The 19,733-nt window shown below is 40.5% G+C and overlaps 1 protein-coding gene across 1 annotated transcript in view; it reads left to right on the forward strand.

Moving 5' to 3' along the window:
- Window positions 1-599: 599 nt before the first annotated feature.
- Window positions 600-19,733, forward strand: part of HFM1 (helicase for meiosis 1) — a 203,876-nt gene continuing 184,742 nt past the window's right edge. The window contains exon 1 of the mRNA XM_061168448.1: window positions 600-773. Within this exon, the coding sequence (XP_061024431.1) occupies window positions 600-773 (174 nt within the window). The remainder of the gene's footprint in view (window positions 774-19,733) is intronic.

Raw genomic sequence — 19,733 nt, forward strand, 5'->3', positions numbered from 1 at the left:
CCCTCGGCGCTAGGGCCTCTGCTTCTACGAGATTGCGCAAGGGGGTTGGGTTTCTTCCCTGAGGCTCTGGCTGTTTGAAAGAACTGTTACAGATGTAAAGTCCGGGAATAATCCTTTAATAAAGAATAGAATGAAACTTAAGGTTAGGGCTTTAATAGATTTTCAGGAAAAGGGCCGAATTCAAAAGTCTCAGGTACTGTAGTCCTAACACATCCTGACTACAGAGACGTTGGGCACTCTGGAAAAAAAAAGACATTAACTTTCTTGACTCCCATATTCACTTCTTTTTGTTGAGTGCCTTAGTTATCCGTTAAAATAAACAAACAAAAAAGGCAATTGCCAATTGTTTATGGCTGTATTCGAGGAAAGGAACCTAGTGACAGTCAATCAGTCAGTATACATTTGAGCTCTTGGCTCTGCGGCTGGTTTCTTTAGGCTGTGCTTACAGAGGTGAATATGTGATGGAAAAAACCTCCATCCCTTAATGGAGCCAAGTTCTAGTGAGGCAGGGGCAATAAACAAATGAACAACATTCTTTCAGATGTCGGTAAGGGCTCCAAAGAAGGAAGTAAAGTGGAAGGAAGTGATAGTGACCCAGAATGAGGCACCATGATGGGAGCCAAATGGGAAAAAGACTACTTGGCGAAAGAGCCAGTAAGTGTCGAGATAGGAATGAGCTTGGTAAATTCGAGGGGGGAAAATTTCGCAGAACATCAACATCAGACAAGGCCACTCTGACCATGATGGATCAAGAGCAAGAAAAAGATTCCTCCGTAATCATATTGGAATATAGACTAAATATAACTACTGTCCAAGCCACAAAAATGAGCAAACATTTCCTTATCCTTGCTGATATGAGTGACTGCTGCTTCTTTGCTAATTATAATTTTAGCCTCTTTCCAGTGGCTGATACTCAAATCATTCTGGATAGTACTAACTAAAATACACAGTTATAGAATTACTTCTGCCTTCCTACAGCCTCCAATCCAGAGCAAAGTCCCTCTCCCTGAGCCCTTCCCTAAATCACAATATTTGAGTTCAGTTCAGTTGCTCAGTCGTGTCCAACTCCCTGCAACCCCATGGACTGTAGCACACCAGGCTTCCCTGTCCATCACCAATTCCCGGAGCACACTCAAATTCATGTCCATTGAGTCAGTGATGCCATCTCATACTCTGTTGTCCTCTTCTCCTCCCACCTTCAATCTTTCCCAGCATCAGGGGCTTTCCCAGTGAATCAGTTCTTTGCATTGGGTGGCCAAAGTATTGGAGTTTCAGCTTCAGCATCAGTCTTTCCAATGAATATTCAGGACTGATTTCCTTTAGGTTGGACTGGTTGGATCTCCTTGCAGTCCAAGGGACTCTCAAGAGTCTTCTCCAACACCACAGTTCACACAAATCCAAATTTCTAACACCCTGTTACTGAGATGTCATATGATTGTCCATGCTGTACATTCTCACTGAAGCAAGTAATAAACCTAACTTATTCATTACAGTTGTGTTCCTAGTGGTCTTTTGGTGGAAGGCATTGATAACAATCAAGTCTAAGATGCCTGTTAAGATGTTTAAGTGATAATGTCAAGTAAACAGATGAAGATATTGATCTGAAATGGAGTCAAGGCTAGAGACATAAATATGTCAGTTATAAGTTTATATATGAAACTTAAAATTTTGGGACTAGATGAGGTTATCCAAACAGACTGTAGATAGAGAACTGGGATATGGGAATCTCCAACATTTAAAAGTTGTGCCACAGAGGAAGAAGAACCAGCAAGAGATTGAGAAGGAATAACCTGTGAGGTAAGAAGGTGATGTCATAGTAATCAAGGGGAGAAAGTTTTACAATTGAACAAGAGTGGTTTACTATAGCAAATGCTTCCCAGAAGTTAAGTAGCAAGAACACAGATAACACAGAAGTGACAATGAATTTGGCAAGATGGCAGTCATTAGTCTCTGGCAAGAATAGTTTCAGAGGCATAGTGAGACAGAAAGACTGAAGTGTATGAAGAGCAAAAGGTGTACAAGTGGGACAAGTCTTAAGGTTTTGTTTCGTTGGTTGGTTGGTTGGTCAGTTTTGTTTTTGTTTTTGGAGGGGAAGATCAAAGAAACAGGATGGTGGCTATAGTCGGTCAAATAGAGCAAGGGAAGTTTTTGTTGTTGTGTTGGCTGGTAAGTGTTTATATTTTTTGTGGGAATGATGTAGTTAAGAAAAAAAATTGATGTTCAAGAAAAAGAAAATACCTACAAGAATGAATAATCAAGTCTAAGATGACTGTTAACATATCTAAGTGATAATGTCATTTTAGAGGAGGATGAAGGAATGGCTCCAAACCATAAGGAGAGGGGATAGACCTTTGAAAAGAACCTAGATTCCCATCCTTTTAATAGGAGGGAAAGATAGAAGATTTAATTCAGAAGCAATGGTTTGTGTTTGGGTGGGAGAATAAAATAGCTCTGACCTGATTACATTAATTTTCTTAATATTAGATGATGTCTTCATCGAGAAGGGGCTATTAGAGGTTAGAAGAGTGAGAAAGTCAGAGGTACCTTCTGAGAGTGAGAAGGTGAACTGTGGAAAGATGATGATACTGCCAGCAGAGTTAAAAGCCTGTTTTTTATTTGTGTCATAAGTTTAGATTTCAGACAGCATAGCATTATGTTTATTTTCTCAAGTAAACTTCAGTCAAGAGAATGCAGATGTGGAAAAGATTTAAGTAAGGATGAGTATCACACAGAAGGGAGTAAGGTGTTTATGAGAAAATGATTGTAATGCTGCACAACTAAATCTTTGGGAGGTGAAGGGGGGAGGTTTTAGGAAGATGTTAGATAGTGATACATAGATTGATGGGCCAATCAGTCAATAGATAGATGAGAAGTGCTGGGAACAATGAACTGGAACTCTCTCTGTAGTGTAAGGATTGGTATAATGGAGGTATAAGGTTGAGTTAGAAAGACAGAGATAGTATGTGGTGTGTGGAATGGTGAACACTTAGATTTCAGACATGAGAGCATTCCAGAAGGTAATTAAATTTTCTGGAGGAAAAGCTGTGTTTTGGTGTGAAAAGACCAAGTTATCCCAATTCCAAAACCCATGCTTAGGCTCAGTTATTTTGTCTAATCCAATTTCTCCCCTAACCTCATTACCTCCACCATAGTTTGGCCCCAGGGAGGGAACACAGCCCCACCCATCAACAGTGAAGTGAAATGAAGCCTCTCAGTCATGTCCCACTCTTTGCGACCCTGTGGACTGTAGCCTACCAGGCTCCTCTATCCATGGGATTTTCCAAGCAAGAGTACTGGAGTGGATTGCCATTTCTTTCTCCAGGGGAGCTTCCCAACCCAGGGATAGAACCTGGGTCTCCCGCATTGTAGGCTTTACCATCTGAGCCACTAGGGAAGTCCCATCAACAGAAAATTGGTTTAAAGATTTACTGAGCATGGTCCTGCCCATCAGAACAAGACCCATTTTCTGCCTCAGTCAGTCTTTCCCATTAGAAAGCGTCCATAAGCCTCTTATCCAAATGACAGAATGATCTCTGTTCATTTCCAAGGCAAACCATTCAATATCACATTAATCCAAGTCTATACCCCGAAAAGTAATGCTGAAGAAGCTGAAGTTGAATGGTTCTATGAAGAACTACAAGACCGTTTAGAACTAACACCCAAAGTCCTTTTCATTATAGGGGACTGTAATGCAAAAGTAGGAAGTCACGAAATACCTGGAGTAACAGGAAAATTTGGCCTGGGACTACAGAATGAAGCAGGGCAAAGGCTAGTAAAGCTTTGCCAAGAGAACGCACTGGTCACAGCAAACACCCTATTCAAACAACAAAAGAGAAAACTCTACAAATGGACATCACCAGATGGTCAACACCGAAATCAGATTGATTATATTCTTTGCAGCCAAAGATGGAGAAGCTCTATACAGTCAGAAAAACAAGACTGGGAGCCAACTGTGGCTCAGATCATGAACTCCTTATTGCCAAATTCAGACTTAAATTGAAGAAAGTAGGGAAAACCATGAGACCATTCAGGTATGACTTTAATCAAATCCCTACGATTATACAGTGGAAGTGAGAAATAGATTCAAGGGATTAGAGCTGGTAGACAGAGTGCCTGAAGAACTATGGACAGAGGTTCATGACATTGTATAGGAGGCAGTGATCAAGACCATCCCCAAGAAAAAGAAATGCAAAGAGGCAAAATGGTTGTCTGAGGAGGCCTTACAAATAGCTGTGAAAAGAAGAGAAATAAAAGGCAAAGGAGAAAAGGAAAGATATACCCATTTGAATGCAGAGTTCCAAAGAATAGTAAGGAAAGATAAGAAAACCTTCTTCAGTGATCAATGCAAAGAAATAGAGGAAAATAATAGAATGGGAAAGACTAGAGATCTCTTCAAGAAAATTAGAGATACCAAGGGAACATTCCATGTAAGGATTGGCCTGATAAAGGACAGAACTGGTATGGACCTAACAGAAGCAGAAGATATTAAGAAGAGGTGGCAAGAATATACAGAAGAACTATACAAAAAAGATCTTCATGACCCAGATAATCGTGATGGTGTGATCACTCACCTAAAGCCAGACATACTGGAATGTGAAGTCAAGTGGGCCTTAGGAAGCATCACTATGAGCAAAGATAGTGGAGGTGATGGAATTCCAGTTGAGCTCTTTCGAATCCTAAAAGATGATTCTGTGACAGTGCTGCAGTCAGTTCAGTTCAGTACAGTCGCTCAGTCGTGTCCGACTCTTTGCGACCCCATGAACCACAGGACACCAGGCCTCCCTGTCCATCACCAACTCCCGGAGTCCACCCAAGCCCGTGTCCATTGAGTCGGTGATGCCATCCAACCATCTCTTCCTCTGTCATCCCCTTCTCCTCCTGCCCTCAATCTTTCCCGGCATCAGGGCCTTTTCTAATGAGTCAGCTCTTTGCATCAGGTGGCCGAAGTATTAGAGTTTCAGCTTCAGCATCTGTCCTTCCAATGAACACCCAGGGTTGATCTCCTTTAGGATGGACTGGTTGGATCTCCTTGCAGTCCAAGGGACTCTCAAGAGTCTTCTCCAACGCCACAGTTCAGAAGCATCAGTTCTTCAGCACTCAGCTTTCTTTATAGTCCAACTCTCACATACATACATGACTACTAGAAAAACCATAGCTTTGACTAGATGGACCTTTGTTGACAAAATGATGTCTCTGCTTCTTAATATGCTGTCTAGGTTGGTCATGACTTTCCTTCCAAGGAGTAAGCGTCTGCGTCTTTTAATTTCATGGCTGTAATCACCACCTGCAGTGATTTTGGAGCCCAGAAAAATAAAGTCAGCCACTGTTTCCACTGTTTCCCCATCTATTTGCCATGAAGTGATGGGACCAGGTGCTATGATCTTAGTTTTCTGAATGTTGAACTTTAAGCCAACTTTTTCACTCTCCTCTTTCACTTTCATCAAGAGGCTCTTTAGTTCCTCTTCCCTTTCTTCCATAAGGGTGGTGTCATCTGCATATCTGGGGTTATTGATATTTCTCCCGGCAATCTTGATTCCAGCTTGTGCTTCATCCAGCCCAGTGTTTCTCAAGATGTACTCTGCACATAAGTTAAATAAGTAGGGTGATCATTTACAGCCTTGACGTACTCCTTTTCCTATTTGGAACCAGTCTGTTGGTCCATGTCCAGTTCTAGCTGTTGCTTTCTGACCTGAATACAGATTTCCCAAGAGGCAGGTCAGGTGGTCTGATATTCTCATCTCTTTCAGAATTTTCCACAGTTTATTGTGATCCACACAGTCAAAGATTTTGCCAGCAAATTTGGAAAACTCAGCAGTGGCCACAGGACTGGAAGAGGTCAGTTTTCATTCCAATCCCAAAGAAAGGAAATGCCAAAGAATGCTCAAACTACTGCTCAATTGCACTCATCTCACACGCTGGCAAAGTAATCCTCAAAATTCTCCAAGCTAGGATTCAACAGTACGTGAACTGTGAATTTGCAGATGTCTAAGCTGGATTTAGAAAAGGCAAAGAAACCAAAGATTAAATTGCCAGCATCCATTGGCTCATCGAAAAAGCAAGAGAGTTCCAGAAAAAAAAAAACATCTATTTCTGCTTTATTGACTATGCTAAAGCCTTTGACTGTGTGGGTCACAACAAACTGTGGGAAATTCTTAAAGAGATGGAAATACCAGACCACCTGACCTGCCTCCTGAGAAATCTGTATTCTGGGCAAGAAGCAACAGTTAGAATGGACATGGAACAACAGACTGGTTCCAAATTGGGAAAGGAGTACGTCAAGGCTGTATATTGTCACCCTGCTTATTTAACCTCTATGCAGAGTACATCATGAGAAACGCTGGGCTGGAGTAAGCACCAGCTGGAATCAAGATTGCCAGGAGAAATATCAATAACCTCAGATATGCAGATGACACCACCCTTAAGGCAGAAAGTGAAGAAGAACTAAAGAGCCTCTTGATGAAAGTGAAAGAGGAGAGTGAAAAAGTTGGCTTAAAACTCAACATTCAGAAAACTAAGATCATGGCATCCCACCCATCAGTTTTTGGCAAATAGATGGGGAAACAATGGAAACAGTGACAGACTATTTTTTGGGGCTCCAGAATCACTGCAGATGGTGACTGCAGCCATGAAATTGAAAGACGCTTGCTCTTTGGAAGAAAAGCTATGACCAACCTAGACAGCATATTAAAAAGCAGAGACATCACTTTGTCAACAAAGCTCCATCTAGTCAAAGCTATGGTTTTTTCAGTAGTCATGCATGGATGTGAGAGTTGGACTATAAAGAAAGCTGAATGCCAAAGAATTGATGCTTTGAACTGTGGTGTTGGAGAAGACTCTTGAGAGTCCCTGGGACTGCAAGGAGATCCAACCAGTCCATTCTAAAGGAAATCAGTCCTGAATATTCTTTGGAAAGACTGATGCTGAAGCTGAAACTCCAATACTTTGGCCACCTGATTTGAAGAACTGACTCATTGGATAAGACTCTGATGCTGGGAAAGATTGAGGGCAGGAGGGGAAGGGGACGACAGAGGAAGAGATAGTTGGATGGCATCACCAACTCAATGGACATGAGTTTGAGCAAACTCCAGGGGTTGGTGATGGACAGGGAGGCCTGGCATGCTGCTGTCCATGGGGTTGCAGAGAGTCAGACATGACTGAGCCACTGAACTGAACTGAACTGATGTAAAGAACTGACTCATTGGATAAGACCCTGATGCTGGGAAAGATTGAAGGCAGGAGGAGAAGGGGACGGCAGAGGATGAGATTGTTGGATGGCATCACCGACTCAATGGGTATGAGTGTGAGTGAACTCCAGGAGTTGGTGATGGACAGGGAAGCCTGGTGTGCTGCAGTCCATGGGGTCGCAATGAGTCAGACACAACTGAGCCACTGAACTGAACTGAAATGAATCTCTCCCCAGGCAATAAGTAGTATCTCTGCCTCTGGGCTCCATTGCAGCACACAGGTGCAAGAAAGAAATGCAGAGTCTCAGCCCCATCCCATACCTCCTCAATCAGAACCTACAGTGGTCTGTAGGGATCCTGGATGATTTGTGTAATGTTTGAGGTTCTATTACGGTTCTATGACACAGGTTGTCAACCTTGCCTGCACATTAGAATCACCCAAGAAACCGTTAAAAATCTGGAAGCCAAGACCATTTACATCAGTATTTCTGGGGGTAGGGTTCAAGCATCAGATCCTTTTAAACTCCCCATTTGACTTCAGTGTGCAGCAAGGGTGAATAATCTCATTAGCGGGGTTCAAACTTCTTGGACACCAGGCAATCTGTGGTTAGGTTCCAAATGATTATAGACAACTAGTATGGGGAAAACCAGGCGCCCATCATTTAAGTAGACACTTAGTATGAGTTGAGTAGAGTCTCTCCTTCTGGGAAGAGTGAAGAGCTGTGAATAGTTGTACAGTTGATGCAGAATAAGTTCCCAACACAACTTTCAAATAATTCTGTTCATCATATCTCTCTATGGAGGTACGTACTAATGGAAAAAAGAAAAAGGAAAAAAAAAAGGAAAGAAATGCTTAGTGTATAAGGAAAAGTTAAGGGAAGTTTTATCCTCTCCCCACTTATTTTCTTGTGTCCTCTACTAAGCTGAGAAGTTGAGGCAGTCTCCTAGAAACTCCTCAAAGATAAACATTGTAGGATGAAGATAAAGCAGTTACAATTAACCTTCTAACAACACAGATTTGAACTGTGTGAGTTCACTGATATCAGGATTATTTAGTTCAGCTGGTAAAGAATCTGCCTTCAATGTGGGAGACCTGGGTTCGATCCCTGGTTGGGATGATCCCCTGGAGGAGGGCATGGCAACCCACACTAGTATTCTTGCCTGGAGAATCCCCATGGACAGAGGAGCCTGGCAGAATACAGTCCACAGGGTCGCAAAGAGTCAGACAAGACTGACTGATTACACATGCACAGTACTATAGGATCTGAAGTTGTCTTAATCCTCAGATGTGCTCTGTGCTGTGCTCAGAGGTAGAACCATGATTATATAGGAACTGTGGGTATAGAGGGCCTACTGTAAAGAATTTTGGATCGCACAAAGGGTTAGCACCCCTAACCCTGTGTTGTTTAAAGGTCAACTGTACATAGCTTTTGAATATGAATAAAAATTGTCTCTTAGGGTAATTGTTATGGACTAAATATTTATGCCTCTCTCCTCTTCACATATTGATACTAAAACCTAACCCCCAAAATTGGTGATATTAGGAGATGGGGCCTTTGGAAAGTGATTAGGCAATGAGGACAGAGCATCATGAGTGGGATTAGGGCTCTTACATGGGAAACCTCAGAGAGCTGCCTCACCTCTTTTGCCGGTGGGGCACGGAGCAATAGTCATAGACATAGATACTGTAGTTCTGGTCTGGGAACTAGGAAGCGTGTTCTCACCAGACATTTAATCAGTCTGAATCTTGATCTTGGACTTTCCAAGCCTCCAGAACTGTGAGAAGTAAATGTTGTTTAAGCCACATAATCTATGATTATTTTTTTTAATAGCAGCCCAGTGGACTAAGAAATAGGTAAGTGAAATAAGCCTACATGCTATAAAATAAAATCCTAGATATTCACTGTAAAATACACATAGGATAAAACATTTAGAGTTTCCTGGGGAAAAGATGTTTATTTCAAAAATAAAATTATAGGGAATTCCCTGGCAGTTCAGTGGTTAGGATACCACGATTTCACTGCCAAGAGCTCAGGGTCAGTCCCTGGTCGGGGAACTAAGATCCTGCAAGCCACATGGTGCAGCCAAAATTAAATGAATAAAATCATAAATTATTTAAAAGTCAAAGAGCTGTCCATGAGTTGACTCTGAAACTGCAGTAGAACAGAAAAGAAATTTTGAAATACACAAAGGTCCATGAATGAACTGAAGTTTAGTTTTTCAGTTAGCAATTTGGGAGAGAAAAATAACTGCCTTGCAAAATCGTTATATACAGATTAAATAGGTTAGCCTCACATGCATGCATCCATAGCATCTTGTATTCATTCTTGTATCACACTGTGTTATAATTGCTTGCTAATGTCAGTCTTCCTCATTAGACTTGTTGTCTCTGTTATAATATGAACAAGGCTTGTCTTGAACACGCTCTCTCACACTGGACTGACAGGGTGAGCATGGACAAGTTACTTAACTTCTCTGGGATTCAGTTGCTTCATTTACACAATGACAATAGTAAGAGTATCTATTAATACTTCAAAGAGTTGTTGTTCAGGTCGATGAACTAATAAATGTATATTATATAGAACAGTGCCTGGCATGGTGTGTTAGTATTAGCCAGGATGACAACAATGGTGATGAAATTCCCTAGATAGTACTTGACATGTATTAAGTAGGTCAGTAAATATTTGTCAAATGTTATTGAATTTGTCAAATAAATGAATGAATAGAATGGAATAAGTGCATAGAGGAAGGAGTTATTAATTCTGAATCAGAAAACTTTTTCTAGGGGGAATCGAAGTCCAAGCTGGGTTTTGAAAACTCGATAGAAGTTCCCCAATGATGGAGAAAGAAGAGGCATTCTGTTAGGCTTTCTAAGAGGACTATTCAGGGAGCTGTAAGTTGTTTGGTATTATTTCAGCACAAATAGAGAAAGATTATTGGTAGGAGAAAAGCTAAAGAGTAAACAGGAACCTCATCATGAGGTTTCTTGTGTGCTATTCTCAAAATGAGAGCAATAGAGAGCTAGTAAAGAGAATGGGCAGGAGTGGGGAGAGAAATAAATGAGTTATGTAAGATCACTTAGGAGAGAGAGTAGAAGATAAACTAAAGGAGGAAAAGGCTATAAGCAATGTGACCTTTTCAGTAAATGTTTAGAGAATGAGTGAGCGAGAATGAAAACTTGAAATAGGTGATCTAAAATGGTCTTTTATGAAAAAGTTTCAAAACGGATTTATTCCTACTTGAGGCTTTATGCTTCACTCAAGCCCCTTCTATTTTGTTTGTGCTTATTCCTCTTTGAGAGATGTTGAAAGGAGATACACAGCTAGTTTGTTTATAAACTAAAAGTTTCCAAGAAAGCAAAAGTAACAGCCCTGCTTTCATCACTGTTGATGTGACCACAAAAATGTTGTTTCTAGTGTTGCCAAATGTGGTCTCCTTTACAGGAGAAAAGAGCTGAAGCAGGAATAACTAGGTCAGTGATTTTAGTGTGTGGATGTAGGAACAAATTAGCCAGTGAAGAAGACATCCCTTCTTCTTGTGTAGCCGTTTTGGAGGGAAGTGGTTAGTGAGGAGTGGAGCCCTGTGGGGAGAAGGAGTTGGAGAGGGGACAGCCTGAACCCTGGGCACAGGAGGAACTTCCTAAGTATATTCTTCTTGTCTAGGTGTCCGATTGAAACTTGATTCTGTCTTTTTTTTTTTTTTTTTTTTTTGCTTTTTGCTTTTCCCAGAAGATAAGCATTAGGAGCAGTCAAAGTAACAGTCCAGGAAAGGTCAATTAACATGGCACTTGCCTCCAGACACATCTCTCCTGTGAGAAAACACCTAAAACAAGAGAATGTGCTGCACTGGAGTTCGTGGAGGGAGAATATGAACAAGCAGAACAGATACTCCCTGTATACAGGGGCTAGATCACAAAAAGAGGCTGACACCTGGTGGCTTTTGTTTTTGTTTTTGTTTTTTTGCTTGCTGTGGCTCAAATCAAAATTAGTTTTAAAAAAACCTGGTGGATAGTTGAGAGAAAATTGGGATTAATGGTTCCAACCCCAACCCTGTCCTCAGGGTCCAGTTGTAGTTGAGGTAGGTGGATAATGTTTAAGCTTAGCCTTAAACTGGAATGGTAAGAGAGAGAGAGAAGTTGCTCAGTCGTGTCCAACTCTTTGTGACCCCATGGACTGTAGCTGACCAGGCCCCTCCATCCATGGGATTTTCCAGACAAGAATGCTGGAGTGGGTTGCCATTTCCTTCTCCAAGGGATCTTCCTGATACAGGGATCAAACCCAGGTCTCCCGCACTGCAGGCAGACTCTTTACCATCTGAGCCACCAGGGAAGCCTGAATGGTAAGAGAAATGGGTATTTATAGGTAAAAGAACATGGTAGTGGCATCAAGCGACATAACGTGGGGCCTTTCCTCTCATCCAGGCATCCTGAATAGAAATTAAGAAAATTTAATAGCAGTTCAATAAGAGAAAACCTCTAAGAATTCCCTTTTAATCTCATTTGATATATGTTTGAACTATTGCTATAAGAGAAAGAGAAAGGCTATATTGGATAAGGGCTGTCACTAGGCTCTCAATCAGGCCCTGTAGTAAGACCTGTATATGTGCTATCTCATTAATTCCTGAAACTGTTTTATGGCCTAGCCAAATGAGCTTTAGAAAAGACTAAGTAAATTGCTGACAACAACCAGTTAGTAAGCAGTAGAGCTGGAATTTGAATCTAGGACTCTTTGATTACAAAGGTCTTGGTTTATGTTAGACCTCAACTATATTTAAAACAAAAAATTTTATTTAAAATACACATAACCTTAACCATTTTAACCATTTTTAAGCATGCAATTTTTGCCCAGGAAATCCCATGGTAGTGGAGCCTGGAGGGCTATAACCTGTGGGGTCACAAAAGAGTCTGACACGGCTTAGCAACCACAACAACAACAACAAACAAATTCAGTGGTGTTAAGTCCACATCGTTGTGCAGCATCTCCACCATCCATTTTCAGAACTCTTTTTTATCTTGCAAAATGGAAACTCTATAACCACCAAATAGTTACTTCCCATTCCTTGTTTCTCGTAACCCCTGGAAACCATCATTCTACTTTCTGTCTCTATGAATTTGACTAATCTAGGTACCATATGGAAGAGGAATCCTACAGCATCAGTCTTTTTGTGCCTGATATTTCACTAAGCCTAATATCCTTAATGTTCATCCATGTTGTAGAATATGTCAGAATTTCCTTCCTGTTGCAGATGAATAATATTCCATTGTATGCATACCTTACATTGTCTTTATCTATTAATCGATCAGTGGACACTGAAGTTTTTTTCCCCACATTTTAGCTATTGTGAATAATGCTGCTGTAAACTTGGGTGTACAAATATGTTTTCAAGAACTTTTCATTTCCTTGGGATATTTACCCAGAAGAGAAATTGCTGGCTTATGTGGCAATTCTATTTTTAATTATTTGATTTTTTCATACAGTTTTCCACAGCAGCTGACTCAGGTTCAATCCCTTGGTCAGGATGATCCCCTGGAGGAGGGCATGGTAGCCCACACCAGTATTCTTCCCTGGAGAATCTGATGGACCAAAGAGCCTGGCAGGCTACAGTCTATAGGGTTGCAAAGAGTCTGATATGACTGAAGCAACTGAGCATGCACATAACATTTTACAATCCCATCAATAGTGCTTCAGTTCAGTTCAGTTGCTCAGTCATGTCTGACTCTTTGTGACCCCATGGACTGCAGCATGCCAGGCTTCCCTGTCCATCACCAACTCCTGGAGTTTGTTCAAACTCATGTCCATTAAGTTGGTGATGCTATCCAACCATCTCATCCTCTGTTGTCCCCTTCTCCTCCTCCCTTCAATCTTTCCCAGCATCAGGGTCTTTTCCAATGAGTCAACTCTTCGCATCAGGTGGCCAAAGTATTGGAGTTTCAGCTTCAGCATCAGCTCATCCAGTGAATATTCAGGACTGATTTCCTTTAGAATGGACTGGTTGGATCTCCTTGCAGTCCCAGGGACTCTCAAGAGTCTTCTCCAACACCACAGTTCAAAAGCATCAGCTCTTTGGCACTCAGCTTTCTTTATGGTCGAACTCTCACATCCATACATGACTACTGGAAAAACCACAGCTTTGACTAGACGGACCTTTGTTGGCAAAGTAATCTCTGCTTCTTAATATGCTGTCTAGGTTGGTCATAGCTTTTCTTCCAAAGGGCAAGCATCTTTCAATTTCATGGCTGCAGTCACTATCTGCAGTGATTTTGGAGCCCAAAAAAATAAAGTCAGTCACTGTTTCCTGTCTATTTACCATGAAGTAATGGGACCAGATGCCATGATCTTAAATTTCTGAATGTTGAGTTTTAAGCCAACTTTTTCACTCTCCTCTTTCACTTTCAAGAGGCTCTTTAGTTCTTTTCCACTTTCTTCAATAAGGGTGTTGTCATCTGCATATCTGAGGCTATTGATATTTCTCCCGGCAATCTTGATTCCAGTTGATGCTTCCTCCAGCCCAGTGTTTCTCATGATGTACTCTGCATAGAGGTTAAATAAACAGGGTGACAATATATAGCCTTGACATACTCCTTTCCCAATTAGGAACCAGTCTGTTGTTCCATGTCCATTCTAACTGTTGCTTCTTGACTAGCATACAGATTTCTCAGGAGGCAGGTAAGGTGGTCTGGTATTCCCATCCTTTTAAGAATTTTCCACAGTTTGTTGTGATCCACATAGTCAAATGCTTTGGCATAGTCAATAAAGCAGAAGTAGATGTTTTTATGGAACTCTCTTGCTTTTTTGATGATCCAATAGACGTTGGCAATTTGATCTCTGGTTCCTCTACCTTTTCTAAATCCAGCTTGAACATCTGGAAATTCACAGTTCATGTACTGTTGAAGCCTGGCTTGGAGAATTTTACAGTAAGGTTGTAAATCCTTGCCCCTCCCCCCAAAGACTAAAATACAATTTAAATGGAAGCATAGGCACAAGTTCACTCTGAAACTGTAAGCACAATGATAAATTGTAACTCTCATAAGTTATATTGAAACATCAATGATCTTGGGCCAAATCTAGCTTGCTGCCTATTTTGTACATACAGCAAGCTAAAATGAATTTCACATTTGAAAATTATTAAAACAATTTTTTTAAAGAATACTATTTTGTGACATAGGAAAGTTATACAAAAACCAAATTTCAATGCCATAAAGTTCTTTGGGGCATGGCCATGCTCATTTGTTTATGTAATGTCTGTGGCTGTTTTTGCTCTACAATGGCAGGGTTAAATATCTGCCAAAAGATGTGTGGCCCACAAAGCCTAAAATATTTACTATCTGGCTCTTTATGGAAAAAGTTTGTCAGCTTTTGGAGCATCACAAAAGCAGCTTGCATTTTGGCATGAACTTACAAATTAAACAAATGCCACTAAAGCATGCAGAGGAAATTTTTACCATACAGTAAGTCATCTATTTAATATAGAAAAAAAAAAAAGACACTCTAGTATTTATTGATTAAAATAGTTAAGAATTGTGATTAGTACTTTCTAATTGTAGTTTCTTTTCCTTGATAAGAGTGTCCCCAGTCATCCTCTCCATGTTAAAAAAAAAAAAATAGAGAGGGCAGAGTGGAAGAAATACGGCATAAATCCATATCTGGAAGTCTTTGCTAACAGTGTGACTCTGGATGGACAAAGACTTTGGTATTTAATTCTGATAGGAGAGAGTAGCTAGCAAATACTCAGCGCCTCTTTGAAGTGAAGGCAAAGATCCACTGAACCTTTCCTTCCTGACTTGTATAGCTGGTGATGGGTTGTGATAAAGCCATAAAATTATTTCAGCGTTCTCAATAGCAATGATTCTAATCCTTCTTAACAGTTTAAGTCACACTTATGTTGTTACTAACGTTCTAATACATTCTTTCTCCCTCTCCATGAGAAAAAGAGAGAGTAGCATGTGTCTTAAAATTTGGAGCAAATTATAAGTTATGCTAAGCTTCCCAGGTGGCACTAGTGGTAAAGAACCTGCCTGCCAGTGTAAGAGATGCGGGTTCGAATCCTGGGTTGGGAAGATCCCCTGGATGAGGGCATGACAACCCACTCCAGTATTCTTGCCTGGAGAATCCCATGGAGAGAGGAGCCTGGTGGGCTAAAGTCCGTGGGATCACAAAGAGTCAGACACGGCAAATGACTTAGCAGCAGCAGCATAAGTTTTTTTGGAGAATTTTTATGGCACCTCTTTAAAAACCTGAAACTTCCTCAAAAAAGGGTAACTCTAATCTCAGAATATGTTGGAGGGATCTAAAGAGGATCCCTTACCTACTAGCCATCCTTGGATGGAGTGAGCTATCAACTTTAAGAAGGTATAGCTACCATCTCCTCAAGCCATCACGTAGCCAAGAAAATGGCTGAGAGTGGCAACCAAAATATAACGGAGGAAGGAAAAACAGACCCAGAAATGAAAATGCTCAGTGCCTTCTTTCATGTGACACACACATAAAGCATAATAGCAGTCTTACCAAAAATGATAAAATTTTTAAAATTCTATTTTTAGATCCTATATGACAGACAATTGATTATATAAACACTCATCTTCTATATTGTAAGAAATCACATCTCCTGGATCTGTGCTCAGCTCCAGGATCTTAATAATTCTGGTCAGATGAAGCACATCTGGAACTTGTCAAAGCAAGTTAACTTTACAGGATAGTCCCTTGTAGCAAGACCCCTGGCCAATGCATTCTTTCCACCACATTTCCACTGCAGTTTACCCATGGATAGTCATCATGAATATTAAAAATGAAGGATAAGTTCCTGTAACTTTACACTTTGCTTGAACAAATTGAACACTTTATTATAAAATTGGTTTAATGGCCAGCATCTCAAAATTTCCAGTCTTTTTTCTTATTTTTTTAAGTTAATCTTGAGTAGGCAGTTATAGAAACTAATGTATTTATGGAATATGCCCACTTCTCTCTTTCATGGTTTTTTTTGGTCATCAGTGTATATTTTCTCTTTTTAAATAGGAATTAGGAAGTCCTATGACAAAATTAAGAGAAGAACTAACCACTCCTCTTAAGGCACTTGAAAAGCACTAGATTCCGTTAGCACCCAGGATTTTTTGCATTAAGCAGCTTAGTCCCAGCCTGATAATAGTAACTCTCCAAATACTCCAGACATTAATTTATGGGAAAATAACAATCGCTAAAACCTAGACATATAAGACAGGGTCGTTGTGTGGGTTCCCCTTAAGGCCAGTAATATTTATTAAACTGTGTGATTCCAGGGAACAGGCATAAAAGATAGGAAGGAGGAGAAGCCAAGGCAAGGATGTGTTAAGGGTCTGGCCACCCCTGTGGATAATCTTGCAGAATTCTCTGAGTGGGCTTGTGAAATGTGCCGTGGAAATTTTCACCCAGAGAAAGAGAAGCCACAAGTATTTATCCATTGTTTTCTATTCCCCATTGTTTTCTGTTCTCCCTCTTCCCTTGCAGGTGGCACATGCCAGAGTGGTCACAAGCAAACCTGCTCAAACTTTTCTCTGGTGAAAGACATGATCTTTATTTCACTGGTCAACAAATAAATCTGCCCTCTTTTCCAGAGAGAAATACTATTTCAGTCCTCCCAAGCTTTGCTTTGTGAAGTGAAAGTGTTAGTTGCTCAGTCATGTCTGATTCTTGGTGACCTCACAGACTGTAGTCCTCCAGACTCCTCTCTCCATGGGATTCTCCAGGCAAGAATACTGGAGTGGGTGCCCATTCTCTTCTCCAGGGGATCTTCCCTACCCAGGGATCGAACTCGGGTATCTTGCATTGTAGGTGAATTATCGACCATCTGCCACCAGGGATAGATATCCTTAAAAACTCTACAGCAATAGCTATCAGTGATTCTATCACAGGATGTGCAGAAAAGTGAATAGAAAATAGAAAATTATCTTCCGACATGTGTGAGAGGTGTTCAATACAAATGCAGTTTAACAGGTTTAAGTAACAGAAATGTTGAGAGTCTTCTGAGACTGGTCACCTAACTTAAATGAGATCATCTCTGATAAACCTCTTGTTCCTGGGTTAGGAAAATTCACCTAGTGAGTTGAGCTAAACTATGAAAAAACTTAGAAGTTGAATGGGTCTTCTTTGACCCTTACCCATTCCTACCTATTATTGTCATGACCAGTAACTACATGTACTTATGTCATGTTGACAACTTGTTCCATGCATACTGTATAAAACTGAGCTTATGTAAATTTATATTTCACACCAAGGTGGCAAATCTTCATTGTCAAAGTAGCAGTAAAGAGCTGAAGGTATGAAAATTTTAGTAGCATTACATTATCAATGGTTGAAGTATTTGAACAATCTATTTTATACAACTTATAAGCTGCAATTTTCCTTTTAGAGTAACTTGGACAGGAATTATATTCATTTTTAAATCACTATCACTTAGCACAATGCCTGGCACATATGAATTATTAAATGAATAAATGAAAAACTAAGGTCATCTAAAAGAAAAAATAGAAGATTAGAAAGAAACATAAGAACCAATATTGAAGTATAGCACTGCTTGACATACTTAACAGAATATTGCATTTTATCTCTACTTTAACATTCTTGCCTGTTCAGTTATCAAGCAGGTGGAAAATATTTATGAACACATATGGTGAGACTACTTCACACGTTTATGGTTAAAAAGAAAACTTTGATTTTTTTTTTCAGTGTAACATTCTCTTTTGATAACCATAATATATTTGACAGGTAGCATGGGCTTTCCAGGTGGCGCTAGTGGTAAAGACCCCACCTGCCAATGCAGGAGACATAAAGAGATGTGAGTTCAATCCCTGGGTCAGGAAGGTCCCCTGGAGGAGGACATGGCAACCTACTCCAGTATTATTGCCTAGAGAATCCCATGGACAGAGGAGCCTGGCAGGCTACAGTCTATGGGGTTTCAAAGAGTTGGACATGACTGAAGCGACTTAGCGTTTAGCATGGTACAGTGGATAGTGTATGAGCTTCATGATCAGATGCAGCTAGATTTAATCTCACCTCATTATTCACTAGCTCTGTTACTGTGGATAAGTTACTTCATCTAAAAGTAAGCATTGACTGCAATACTACCTGAGCATGTTCTTCTGAGGACTAAACAACACAATGTGTTGTGAAGCTCCTATGAGAGCGCTAGCATGCAGTAGTTGCTAGTTCTTGTATCAGTTCCTTTGGCTGCTGTAATTAACAGAAATTTATTCTCTTGCTGTTTTGGAGGCCAGACATCTGAAATCAAGGTGTCAGCAGGGCTGCCTCTCTCTGAAGGCTCTAGACAGGGTCTTTCTTGCCTGGGGCAACTTCTGGGGGCTCAGGTAATCCTTGGTTTGTGGCAGCATAATTCCAATCTCTGTCTCCATCTTTACATGACCTTGTTTTCTCTCCCTGTTTTTCCTTATATGTCTCTTATAAGGCCACTTGTAAATGGATTAAAGCCCTACCCAGGTTATCCAGAATGATCTTATCTTGAGATCCTTGGCTTAATTACATCTACAAAGTCCATTTTACTCCCCAGTAAGGTCACATTCACGGATTGCAGAGATTTGGAGTTGGGCAAATCTTTTGGGGGCACTATTCAACCCATTATAGTTACTTTCCCATTTTCCCTTCCTTCCTTAAATGTACACAGCATTTATCATAACTGAAATCGGAGTATGTCAAAAAGGATATTAGCAAATTATACCTGATTGAGTGGGAGCTGAAGTCTCAACAACAGAAAATAAACAAAGCAGTCAAGTAATTAAAAACAACTTATGACTGATGAAAGAGGTTTTATGTGGATAGTGACATTGAGAGGGGAGGCAGGTAGTATGAAAAAGAAGAAAACTAACTATGCCTATTTTTAAAAAATTATATATCTATTTGTCTGTGCTATGTTTTAGTTATGGCACATGGACTCGCCAACTGCAGAGTCCAGGTTCAGTACTTGCAGTACGAAAATTTAGTCACTTCGCAGCATGTGGGATCCTAGCTCCCAAATCAGGGATGGAACCCAAGTTCCCTGCATTGCAAGACAGACTGATAATCACTGGATCACTAGGGAAGTCCCCCAACTATGCCTATTATGAACCAGGCACTGTGTTGTTGTTGTTTTTTTTTCACATAAAATTTTTTAGTGTAATATTTCAATAATCCTGTTGGGCAGGCAGTAAATCAGGTTTTTATTTTTTATTTTTTTCAAACAGTGTGATGGTTAATCTTATATGTCAACTTGACTGGGCTAAGGGGTGATCAGAGGGCTGGTAAAACATTTTTTTTGGGGGGGAGGGTGTGTCTGTGAAGGTATTTCCAGCATTTGAATCAGTAGAGTAAAGATTACCTTTACCAATTCTGGAGGGTATGATCCAATCCATTGAACAAAAGAGAGTAGGACAAGGACCTTTTCTTGTCCTTACACATCGGTATTCCTAATCTCAGGCTTTCTGACTCAGATCAGGACTTCCACCATCACCCCTCCTCCCCTACTTCCCACCCCCAGGTTCTCAAGCCTTCAGACTTGGACTGAATTTCACCACCTGTTTTCCCAGCT

This window comes from Dama dama, chromosome 20 (genome assembly GCF_033118175.1).
Source record: "Dama dama isolate Ldn47 chromosome 20, ASM3311817v1, whole genome shotgun sequence".
Classification (NCBI taxonomy): domain Eukaryota; kingdom Metazoa; phylum Chordata; class Mammalia; order Artiodactyla; family Cervidae; genus Dama; species Dama dama.